At 40.3% G+C, this 12764-nt stretch overlaps 1 protein-coding gene across 8 annotated transcripts in view; it reads left to right on the top strand.

The window, feature by feature from the left end:
* The window catches only part of thada (THADA armadillo repeat containing), a 466325-nt gene that overhangs the window by 321346 nt on the left and 132215 nt on the right, over nucleotides 1-12764 (top strand). For all 8 annotated transcript variants that reach the window (XR_011355652.1, XM_069931122.1, XM_069931123.1 and 5 more), the window contains one exon: nucleotides 7903-7988. Coding sequence is in view for 7 of the 8 variants with exons in the window: in XM_069931122.1 (XP_069787223.1) it covers nucleotides 7903-7988 (86 nt within the window). In the remaining variant the exon portion in view is untranslated. The remainder of the gene's footprint in view (nucleotides 1-7902; nucleotides 7989-12764) is intronic.

Here is a 12764-nt window from a genome sequence, read left to right on the forward strand (position 1 = left end):
GCCAACCATTTCAATTCTGACCCCCCACTACTCCCACACTGACATATCTGTCCATGGCCTCATGCAGAACCAAACCATAGCCACCCATAAATTGGAGGAGCAAAACCTAATATTCTGTCTGGACATTGTCCAAGCTGACGGCATTAACATTGACTACTCTAGTATCTGCTAACCACTCCCCGTTCTCCCTCTCTTCTCTATCCCTCTGTTTCCTTCCCTCCAGTTCTCCACCCTCTTTCCTTTCCATTTGTTAAGCTATCAGAATCGGAATTTATTGTATGAACAAGTCATGAAATTTGGTGTTTTGTAGCAGTGTCATAGAGCAAACCATCTTATGATATTACTATAAAATAAATAAAAGTGCATGAAAAGTAAGGCACACAACTTTGATTATTCTGGAATCAAATGGCAGCGGGGAAGAAGCTGTTCTTGTGCCACTGAGTGCTCATCTTCTGTCTCCTGTACCTTTCTCCATATAGTAGCAGAGTGAAGAGGGTATGGCTTGGGTGGTGGAGATCCCTGAGGATAGAGAGGCTGCTTTCTTAAGACAACGCCTCTTGTAGGTGACCTCGATGGAGTGAAGACCGGTGTCCATGACTTTGCAGGCCAAGTTAACAACCCTCTGGCGTTTATTTCTGTCTTGAACATTGGCATCTCCATACCAGACAGTGATGCAACCAATCAGAATGCTCTCCACCTGCAGAGGTTTTCGAGAGTCTTTAGTGACATATCAAATCTCCTCAAACTCCTCAGAAAGTATAGCCGCTGACGAGATTGTGATTGTATCAACATGGAGGCTCCAGGACAGATCCTCAGAGATGTTGACACCTAGGAATTTGAAGTTCTTGATCCTCTCCCCTGCCTCAATGAGGACGGGTTTGTGTTCTCCTGATTTCCTCCTGAAGTCCACAATGATCTCCTTGGTTTTGCAAACGTTAAGTGGAAGGTTGTCATTGCGACATCACTAAACTAGCTGATCTGTCTCCCTCCTGTATGCAAGATAAAAAAAGAGGGCAACTGTCCTCTACAGAAATCTGTGATTCTGCTGATGGCCTTGGTTTCATCAGCAAATTTACAGATAGCATTTAATTTGCGCAAGACCACACAATCATGGGTGTAGAGTGAGTAGAGTAGTTATCCTTGAGATATGCCTTAGATGATTTGTGATTCACTGTGTCTCCAGTCTTTAGTGTTTCGCTATATATTTCCATACCCACACTCCTGTTCGGCTCCGAATCATGGGTCCTCTACCGGCATCACCTACGGCTCCTAGAACGCTTCCACCACCGTTGTCTCAGCTCCATCCTCAACATTCATTGGAGTGCTTTCATCCCTAACGTCGAAGTACTCGAGATGGCAGAGGTCGTCAGCATCGAGTCCACGCTGCTGAAGATCCAGCTGCGCTGGGTGGGTCACGTCTCCAGAATGGAGGACCATCGCCTTCCCAAGATCATGTTATATGGCGAGCTCTCCACTGGCCACCGTGACAGAGGTGCACCAAAGAAAAGGTACAAGGACTGCCTAAAGAAATCTCTTGGTGCCTGCCACATTGACCACCGCCAGTGGGCTGATATCGCCTCAAACCGTGCATCTTGGCGCCTCACAGTTTGGCGGGCAGCAACCTCATTTGAAGAAGACCGCAGAGCCCACCTCACTGACAAAAGGCAAAGGAGGAAAAACCCAACACCCAACCCCAACCAACCAATTTTCCCCTGCAACCGCTGCAACCGTGTCTGCCTGTCCCGCATCGGACTTGTCAGCCACAAACGAGCCTGCAGCTGATGTGGTCATTTACCCCCTCCATAAATCTTCGTCCGCGAAGCCAAGCCAAAGATATTTATTGTAAATATACGCCTGCGTGTGTATGATATCATCACATGTGTGTGAGACTGTGGGGAATCATCTTAGTTTAGTAATAAAGAATGAATGAATCACCACTTGTCCATGTGCTAGTGTATTTCTTTACCTAGAATACACAACAGATTGGCGACAAGGATCAAAATGAACCTACTCTATGCTACGAAAATCAGAGAGACGATTTAAAGAAGAAACGCAAGGCTACCATAGCAGTGGGCCCACAGGCTCAAATACAGAGAACAAAGGAAAAGAGGCGGGAAAATCTACTCAAAATGGCAGAGGGACAGTTCGGAAAATTGGAGAACTCAGAAGAAGACTGGTTTGACTATGTCGAAAGATTTGATCAACAGTGTCTTGCCCGTAATTTTAATGACACACCAGCTTTGAGCAAAGACTGGGTACTATTTCTAAGCTAAGTGAGAAGTAAGACATTTAAACTGATGAAATCTCTGTTAGCACCTGAAAGACCAAATACAAGCACTTCAGAGTTGTGTGCTGTAATAGAAGAACATCTATGTCCTGAGCCACTGGTTATCACAGAAAGACACAATTTTTATTACAGAAAACAGATGAATCCGTAAGCCAATATTTGGCTTATGACTATGTAGTTAGCATAGTTTTTGTATAAGTGCTGCCTATATGGAATTTTCACGAAGCATTTATTTTGCTTGAGGGAAGAGGGTTGTGAATATACGTCTGCGTGCATATGACATCATCACGTATAATATGTACAAATATTGTGGGCTGTGGGGAACCATTTTAGTTTAGTAATAAAGAATGAACGAAGAATCACGTCTCTGTGTACTAGTTTATTTCTATACCTTGAATACACCGAAATATGTTTGCCCAAGAATTGTCCAGTTCCTCATCGTAAAGGAATGCTGTTTTTCTGATGTAAGTTGGGTCCTGAGGCTGAGATGATTTGTTTTAAAGTGTGTTAGTTATGACTTTGGCCACTAGATAAGTTTACAAGTAACCACAGTTTTGCTTACCTCCTTCACAGCTGTATGATGTATTTCTGTAGAGGACAGTTGCCCTCTTTTCTTATCTTGCATTTAACTTTGATGCTCAAAACTCAAGTTCAAGTAGCTTTTAGTTGTTATTTTAAAACCAAACTGCAAATACAGTACGCAGTTTAAAAAAAAACAGACGATGTTCCTCCAAACCATGGGGCTACATTAAACAGCACAATACTACACATGAGTTCACTATTACTACGCAAAACAAAAACTACACTAGACTACAACCTACACAAAGCTACATAAAATGAATAAAAACAATGTAACAATACAGTAATTAATAAAAAAATACTAGACAATAGGCACAGTAGAGAAAAGCTACAATATAATAGACTCCGGATATTAAAAGTCCGATATCTTGAGTGAAGAAACCACCACATAGTTCACATCCATAGCAGCCTGAAAGCCTTGACACCATCTGCCACAAGGCCCTGCGATCCAAGACGGCGCAACCTCCATGGCCCCCAAACCAGGCTCATGACGCTGATGCTCCAGACACCACGGCACAGTCTTCACAGAACACACCACAATGTCCCACCTCGGCCACCAGCAATAGGTGACCCTGAAGACTGGAGGCCTCGTCCCCACAGCAGAGGCTTGGTCCCCACAGCAAAGGATCGGTCTTCACCGCAGTTGAGGCCGTACAGCTTTGCAGTTTCTTCCAGAAGGTTTGTTATTGCTTGGCATTTTCTATATTGCAGCAATTGTCTCACCACGTTCAACCTTCCATCTCTTTCCAATTAAAAATTGTCCACAGTGCCTTGCTTAAAGACTTACACCAGGTCTGAAGAGGTTACTGTGGGCTGCTACTCTGCTGGCATCTTGGACATCTGGATCAACTCTGTGATTCTGTCTGGGGAGTAGCTGTGGTGACCTAGGGAGCTGTGTATAAAATGCTTGATTGTTCCACCTTCTTTCAGAGGGTTAAGAAGCTGTTAAATTGTAATTAACTGGGTTAGATTGTCTTGCTTTTGGTCAATAGGGCATACCTGGTTAAGTCCAGAGTGGCAATTCTCATTTTACATATCAAAACATCGCCCAAGTTCACTGCCATTTCTTGGTCTTCTGCATCTGCATGCTCCATTTATTTCTTTGGATTCTTTTAGTAAATTATCCCAACATCCACCAGGTGCCAGAGGTGTTTGTCTCAGATACAGATTTTGTATAATATTCATTATATCTAATAAGCTTTTAGATTCCTTAACTGAATATTTAATGACCCCCCCCCCAGTCTTCATGTTTTTTTCCTGTTTGAACATTTGTTAATTTAGAATGTTATGGCCTTCTTTAACTTTCAGTGATCTTGATCTAGATCAAGTGCTGTGTCCCGATTTGGTTCATTTATTCCTGTTTCTAAAAAAAATGAACCATCATCTGCTGTGGCTTATTTTCACTCTCTGCCATTTGGCTCTGTTTATCCATTTCACAAATGGTGTGCATGGTCATAACTTCATCCCAGTATTCCCCTTGGCTACTACACGTATGTCGGGGGGATAGTGAGGTTCCTGATGTTTATAATTTTTCCATTTACTTCAGTGTTGACCTCATCAGCCACAGTGTTAATGATTGAAGACCCTTTGTCAGTTTATTAATCTTACCATTTACCTACTGCCATCAGGAAAGAAGTGTAGGTGCCACAAGATTCATACCACCAGGTCCAGGAATGGCTGCATCCCTCCAACATCAGACTCCTCAACATCAAACTCAAACAGGGACTCATTGAACGACTCATACTTTTGCACTTTATTGTTTTTTTACTCTATATTGCTATCAGTTTGTTTATATTTCTTTATTTGTTTATGTGTGTACGTTGTGTACAGTTTTTTTTTTCACTACCAATATGTGATAGGTCTACCTTGCCTGCAGGAAAAATAATCTCAGGGTTGTATGTGACGTTAGGTATGAACTCTGACCATAAATCTGAAATCTGTTCCACCAAGATTGCCTCTGCTCATCCTGTGGTGAAGGAGAATTTGAGGAACACTGCTAGCAGTTACCAGAATGTTTGGGAAAAAGTAACAGGTTAACTTGGATGGCATGGTTATTAGCGCTGTCTGTAAGGAGTCTGTACATTCTCCCCACGTTAGGGTTTTCTTTGCATGCTACGGTTTCCTCCAACCCTCCAAAATGTACGGGGCTGGAGGTTAATTTGGGTGAGATTGGGTGGCTTGGGTTTAAATGGCCGGAATTGGCTTCTACCATGCTGTAAATCATATTTTTTGAAATTAAACATCCTTTTTGTAACTTGACATCTATGGCTAACTTAGTGATGTTAATCTCATTGAAGAGATAGGGAGGGCTTGTGTATTTAATAGGAGAAAAACAAAAAGATTAAATTCAGCACATCACTTATGTCAGGGCCTCTAGGTGCCCCCGCCCCATGAAACAGCAGGACACCTCCAACATATTTAAGACAAGCTCAGTGGCGAGCCTGATTTGAAAAATGTGCTCTATCTTTCCTGAAGGTTGGAAAGCTTGTCAATAAATCATAATCACAAGCTGAAGTAAATGGTGCTTACTTTTGGCCTAAAGCAACAAAAAGACTTTTTCTTCTTCAAAGAAGCACACGGCAAGGCTCCATCATCTCAGTTACTGATCGGAGCTTCAGTACTCCTCCGTGTGCCTATGAGCCACCACTTTCCCCCAGCTCTCACAGCGGCAAAACAATTGAGGAGCAGGTGATAGTATTGACAAGATGTATTTGGCAATGGTCGGCGCGCATCTAGCAGGATTCTCAACAGTTAACCTCTTCATGCTGTTCACCCAGAAGGACTCCTGGTGTGTCCGGCTAATAGTACCCCTCGTGCAGTTCCTCTGTCAGTCAGTGAACCTGCAATGCAACCTCTGATTCCCTCTCCTGTTCTATCATCTCATCAGTCACACAACTTGTAGCTGTCTAGAGAGGCTTCTTGCCAACAATCCCTTTAAGGGATGGAGTTGTGCATGTTCGCTGTTGGCTCAGTGCAGGGACCTGAGCAGAACTGATCTGAGCATATGCAGCTTTCTTATGAGGTCAGCTTGCTCCGTGAAAATATGTCTGAGAATGACAATGAGTTTCTTGTCATGTACATTGGACCATGTGCATAAGAACTGAAAATCTTACTGCAGCCCAGAAAAACAACCACAATAGTTTGCTCAAGTGAATTGAAAAGAGACAATAAATTTTTAAAAAGTGTACCCAGTGTATTCCTGTCTCATAGTAATCCACATATTATCTTAGATCTTGAAATAATATGAAATGTGGCATGAAAGTCATTTAAGTTGGGGTATATATCTATACACAAAGAGCGATTATCAGACATGTATAAAAGCTGCTTGTTCCATAATGATAGGGATGCAAAAAATATAGACGTGCAAATTATAATGTACAAGAAAACTCAGCTGAAAGAAACTTCCATGTGTCAATCATTTATGCTCCAAATCAAAATTGGCACAGAGCAGGAGCACTCCACAATCACATGGGTCTGAAGCCTCAGATGCTGAGGACTTCCTTGAGTGGGGGAATTTCTTGATTATTGTGTTAGCACCTCAAATTTCCCCCAAGCACCAGAAGAATGTAGTTGCCTGTCGATTGCCTTTTCTTTTGCCATCACTTTGTGTGTATAAGAAATTTTGAAAATCACTAAGAAACTATATTTTGATGGACTTATGCAAATTCATCGAATTATTGAAAAGAAAATGTTAACCCTGATCCAAGCCACTCTCATTGTGTTGGTATTATTTTGGCAGAAGCCCTGTTGATGTTTATAAAGGAAGGCCGAGCCAAGGAACTTGGATGAAATTCCTGCAATAATTGTGTAGCTTTTCTCCACTTTGATAAACTTGCACGTTGATATACTAACCGTTGGACATCTGAACTCAGTTTGTATTTAAAACATCTGACCTTGTCACCCACGAGTTTCAGACATAATGTTGCTAGACAAGAAGACATTTTGAACTCTACACATAGCCAAGTTGTTAAATGGAGAGAAGAGCTTCCTTTGCATAACCAATGTTTCTCCTATGTTTCCATTTCTTGCACAAGTAAACTATATGGTCCCTGAATAAGTTATCAGCACTCTTGGACCCATGAAATATCAGTATCTTTCTTCAAGACAGACTGGAATTGCCAGGACTCTTATCTTAATAACTCATGGCTATTTATGAGAGTTGAGATTTGGGTTGGATTTTAAGCATAATGCTTAAAAGGTGGAAGGACAGTACTTGCTCCCTCTGCTTGCTAGCCTCCATCAGTGAGTACTTAAATAGTTTCATTCATTTTGCTCATTGTGTATCAATTTAGTCCCAAATCTAAGTGACTCAGATATCTGCTGGTGAAAGGAATTTGGCAACTGATACATATATTTTGTAAAATAATGCAATAAAACCCTGCAGCATGACTAAAAAATAACATACTTTTGTTTTAAATGTATCCTGGACTATTTCAACTGCAAATACTTTGGTAATCTTGGAACAAAAAGTATTTTGTTCCTTGCCAGTGATGGGTGGTGGATGGGAGGGGTGGGGGAGAGGGGTTGACCTGAACACATCTGCTATTGCATTCGATCAAAAACAAAAAAAAAGCTGTTTAGTAAAGCCCACTTACAATTTAAGCGTTCTACAAATCTTGACAGAAAAACAAAGGGCAGGTTATATTTTCAGCATTGATCTGGCCAGGAACCATCGATCTGATTTTATACATGATAAAAACATCATGAATACAAAATCCCAGAAAAGTTAATAAAAGAATTCTTAAGTCGAGTTCCTGAACCATTTAATCTTTGGATCTGATTTAATTACCTTTTCATTTAACAAACTTCAAAATGAATTTAGAGCCCTACTGTTGCCTTGTCCCCTTTTGTCTCACCTCACCCTGATCCCGACCCTCCCACCAAATATTTTCACATGGGTATTACAAATTCAATTTGTTCTATTCATTGCCTGACAGAGGGTGGCTTTCACAGCCACCTTATGTACTTGGAAAAAGATCAAAGTTTACATGTAATTAATTTTCATGGCTGGTTGATTGTGGTTTCTTCTTTTGTAGGCAGAATCCTTGTTTCCTCACCAGAGCAACTTTTCTTGATATCATCTCTATCCTTTGTTGTCATTTGGACATTTCAAAAAGAATTGGTAAGTTTTACAGAATCAAATTTCCAATTGTTATATGCTATCCAATTTAGGAATCTTGGAACCTTGCTAGACATAACCACAGTAGTTTCCGAACATAATAGTGCATTTTTAAAAATTTCAATGTACTTTATCAGTTGATCGGAAGGAATGTTTAGGTCCTATGGCATTCTTGTATTGGACTGCTTTTCAAGGTTATATTCCTGCAGGGTATTTTTTTAAAAAGTCACGAGCAACTGGCGAGCAAGACAGGCGAAATACCATGGGCCAAATGGCCCACTCCTGTTCTTCATTAGCAGATACCACTCAGTCAGCAGGCTTAAGCCATGACTGCAGGCCATGTTGAATCACTTTAAGCTGAATAACAAAAATAGCAAGGCTCCTGAGTCCTGCTGTAGCAGGTGTAGATGTTAGGAGACAACAATTGGGATATTGCTTATCTTTCAAAAAAAATCCAGTGTGAATTTTTATATATTAAATATGAGAATCCGCAGATGCTGTGGGTCAAGTGCAATATACAAACATGCTGGAGAAACTCAACAGGTCACACATCATCCATAGGAGGTACAGGGTAACCAATTTTACATGTCTGGGCCCTTTGTCAGGAATTTAAAAAAGTAGACAAATTCCTGTCGAAGAGCCCAGTCCTAAAACATCGGTTAGCCTTTAACTCCTTTGTATGTTGCATGGCCTCCTGAGTTTCTCTGTCACATTTGTGTATTGCCAATGTGAATTTTACAAATCTGGCCACCGATTGTATGAAGCAGACAGTACAATGCCAAAGTGATGAGAAAGTCCAGGAGAAATGATTAGCAAAATTTGCTTTATGATCATCTTCTGCTTTGCCCAACACCTTGGCTCATTCAAAACTCGGCTGCCTTCTCCACACCCGCAGGCTCATTATTCTTGTCTTTGCTTGTCTGCCTTGGATTTGAATTTTTTTTTAAATTTCGACATACACAGGTCAATTCAGCCTTGCAAGTCCATGCCACCCATTTACTCCCCATTAACCTACACCACAGTTCGTTCTTGAAGGGTGGGAAGAAACTAGAGCCCGAAGAGAAAACCCATGCAGAGGTAGAACATACAAACTCCTTACAGACAGCGTGGGATTCAAACCCAGGTCCGGTCCCGATTGCTGGCACTATAAAGGCTAACCACTACGTCAACCGTGCCACCCTTTATTACCCACACTTTGTCTTTAAAATTCTAATCATTTAAAGACCTCACTTGAGTTTTTCCCTTACAAATTTAAGTAACTAGCGGTGTTGCAAACCTCCTCCTCCTAAACCTCTGGAATACCTCTCCTTTGCTCAAACATTGTTTACTTTCCCATTCAGCTCCTAGTCTATAAACTGCACAATACCTTTAATAAATCCTTCCTTTTAATATTTCCTCCTTTTGTTTAAGATCAATGTTTTATATCACTGAAGCACTGGGAATTTTTTTTCGCTAAATTATAGGTTCTCTATTGTGGAAAATTTTAATTTAACTATTATCATCCAGAATTGAAGGGCAATGAACACTTAAAACCATAACCTATCAGCAAAGAACAGCAGTTGTTTTAATGTTGTTTGCCTTGATTCCATCTGTTTTACTTCAGATGGTTTATCAGTGAGCAAATGGAGCCGGTCATATCAAGCTCATTTTTTTTCTTTTTCTTTGAACATATTTTATTTAGTCCTTCCTTGATTTGTGGGTTTCCATAATGTCCTTTTCTTGAAACATTCACTCTGATGTTTTGTTTATAAGATTATTGACCTTGCCTCCTCTTGTAAACATCAATTGGCTTTTGGTCTGATTGATCCCCCACAAATTTTTCAAGTACTGTTGCTGGCTGCAGTGGCAGAATTTCATTGAAGAATTAGTACTGTTCAATGTTGCTTGAAGTTGAACTTTAATGATATCTTACCCTTATAAAAACCAATAGCATGTACAGCTTCCAAAATATGATTTCAAGAAAAATGAAGATGTGGACAGTTATCACTCTTCGTGCATCTGCAACCAGTACTTCCTTGTGCAAGAACACCACATTTCCCTTCTATGCCTCAGTGTGATGGCAATGACCAGAGATATTTATTGTTAAAATCCAAATGCAGTTGAAAAAGCAAATTTACATGAGAATTCTGTGGCCAATTCCAACAATCCAATCTAGCAGCTTTCATTAGAAATATTGCTTCTGCATGCATACAGGAGTGGAAATAAAAGTTCATTTTAATCTTTTGGCTATCTAAAGCTTCTATCCTTCATTTTACCTTTTTATTTTCTCAGTGCATATATTTTATTTTTTTTAATTTAATTTAGACATGCAGCATGGTAACGAACCCTTTCAGCCCACATGCCTATGCAACCAAATTACAACCAATTGACCTACAACCCCAGTAAGTTTTGAACATTGAGAGGAAACCAGAAAACCCATGCAGACACGGGGAGAATGTACAACCTCCTTACAGACACCGTGAGATTTGAACCCTGGTGCTGATCGCTGGCACTGGAATAGCATTGTGCTAACTGCTGTGCTAACTTTGCCACCCAATATCTTAAGTCTAACATTGTTGAGGTAAACCTCTCACACTGCAAAAATTATCACTAGATGTTTTGGTATGTCAGTATGTCAAAGTCATAGGCAAACCTGAACTTGTGTGAATACTTCACATAACATCCAAAAAAGATGTGTGGCTCAAATGGAAGCATTGAGTCTATTTGTTACCAAACCTGATCCCACCTTCAAACAATTCGAGCAGAACACTACTGTGTTCTTGATTTCACCCCCTTGCCTAGCACCCAAATACCTTTTGACCACCTGATATATTTGGGCTTCTATCTTTAAAGATTTGTGGGCATACATTCTAAAATTTCTCTGTTCCTCCACACTCCTCAATACCTTTGGTGTGACCCAATGTTTTTTTTTGTATTGAGTTGTGGTTGAGTATCCAGAACAATGCTATGTGCCTTGGCAGTGAACTCCATGTGTCCCTTTGCTGCAGCAGTACTTGCTGCAGATGAAGGCAGTTTGCTGAGAAGCTGCTGTACCATTTACACTGGGCATATTTCCCTTGCCTCTTCTAAAGCCCTCCTGAACAGTCAATCTGCAGAATCCCAACCATCAGTGTCTGTTTCCCACTAGCTTGCTTTTATGTCTGTCAAAATGTTACCTTGCTCACAGCTATCCTTTTTCTGGCATGCTGATGACAGCAGAGTGTGACCCAGTTGTGAGTTCACCAAACAAAATATCCTTGGGAATGCAGTCATTATCCATTCCATAACATGCTATTCCACCACAATTGTCGTTGACATATCAATGAGTAACCTTGAGGCCGATGATCTTCAGTCAGGAAATACCTGGGATGAGTCTGAGGTAGTTAAAGGTAGAAACTAGTGAAAGTAAAAGACTCTGTTGAAAACAGAGGACTCTGGCAGAAAGCACCCCTGAATGTGAGGGTCATTGTTTCAAATTCTCGTCTAACATCTTCTGGTCTGCTACTCTGAGCTCTCAGGCAGACAGAACCTCTGTTCCAATTTTGATGCAGGGCCCACATTGTGTGCAGATGAGAGAAATAAAAACAGAAAATGCTGCAGACACAACAGGTCAGGCAGCATGTGGGAAGAGAAACAGAGTTAATGTTTTAGGTCAAAGATCCTTTGTCTTATATTCACTGCTGTTACTGTTAAAGGAAAGCGCCTATGAATCTTAGAGACTACTTTATCTATCTTTCCTGACCTCTTACAGATATGTGAACGTAACACACCAAGAATAGGCAGAGACGTTTCTTTTTTTTTGTCTCCTGAGATGGGAGACAGAGAGATCAAGAAAGGAAATAGTGTTACTATAGATGGTCCAAGTGAATTTGAGTGGAATTTGGCAGCTCAAACCCAAAATGTCGGTTATATTATCTTTACCTCCTATAGATGCTGCAAAACCTGTTGAGTTCCTCCACCATTTCTGAGTTTTTCCACCACGAATATTTCTGCAGAAATGTTATCTCTGGTTCCAATTCCACATCTGCTGCCTGATCTACTGAGTATTTCCTCATTTTCTGTATGGGCTTTACTGCTGAGTTCCCTTTAGACTTAGACACGAATCTTTGCACCATCATAAAGTGAACACAATTTGTTTTCAAACAAGTAAAAATATGATGGCAGCCTAAATGCCTGCATTATATTTTCTCCAACCAAAAACCATTAACCAGGAAGCTGGTGGTACAAGGGATGAATGAAAACCATAGTCAAAACAAAGATTTGGAAGAGATGTTTACTGTACTAAGTTGTTAAAAACATGCATTGCTCTGGAAAATATTGTGCAGGGAGCAGAAATCATATGAGAACTAAAAACATAAATAGATTAGGTGTTTGAAAAAGGGAAATTATTATGTAAAATAGGAAAAGGATAGGAAAAAATGCTGAAAGGTTAGTCCTTTCAGACAACTGATATGAGACACTTGCTGTGTTTAAGGATTCTATCATTGCTTTAAAAGCAGCTTTGGTTTGTTTCATCTGCCTGCAGGTCTGAAGGAATGTTGGAGAAAATAACAAGGGGAAAATTTATAATAATGACACAGTTGTAGCATTTTTCCAGTGGTCTGGAAATGCAATAACTTCAAACTTTGTTGTAGTTATTAATTATGTGAAATTGCATGGTATTAGAACTGGTAATTATATGATTTAAATCACTGTAACTGGGTAATATGCCAGTCATAAAATTACGTAGGAACTCTTTAGCACTATGCTTTAATTGATATTTGTCCTTCCCTTAGAGTTGGTTCCATCATTAATTTTTTT

This window comes from Narcine bancroftii, chromosome 4, assembly GCF_036971445.1.
Source record: "Narcine bancroftii isolate sNarBan1 chromosome 4, sNarBan1.hap1, whole genome shotgun sequence".
Taxonomy (NCBI): domain Eukaryota; kingdom Metazoa; phylum Chordata; class Chondrichthyes; order Torpediniformes; family Narcinidae; genus Narcine; species Narcine bancroftii.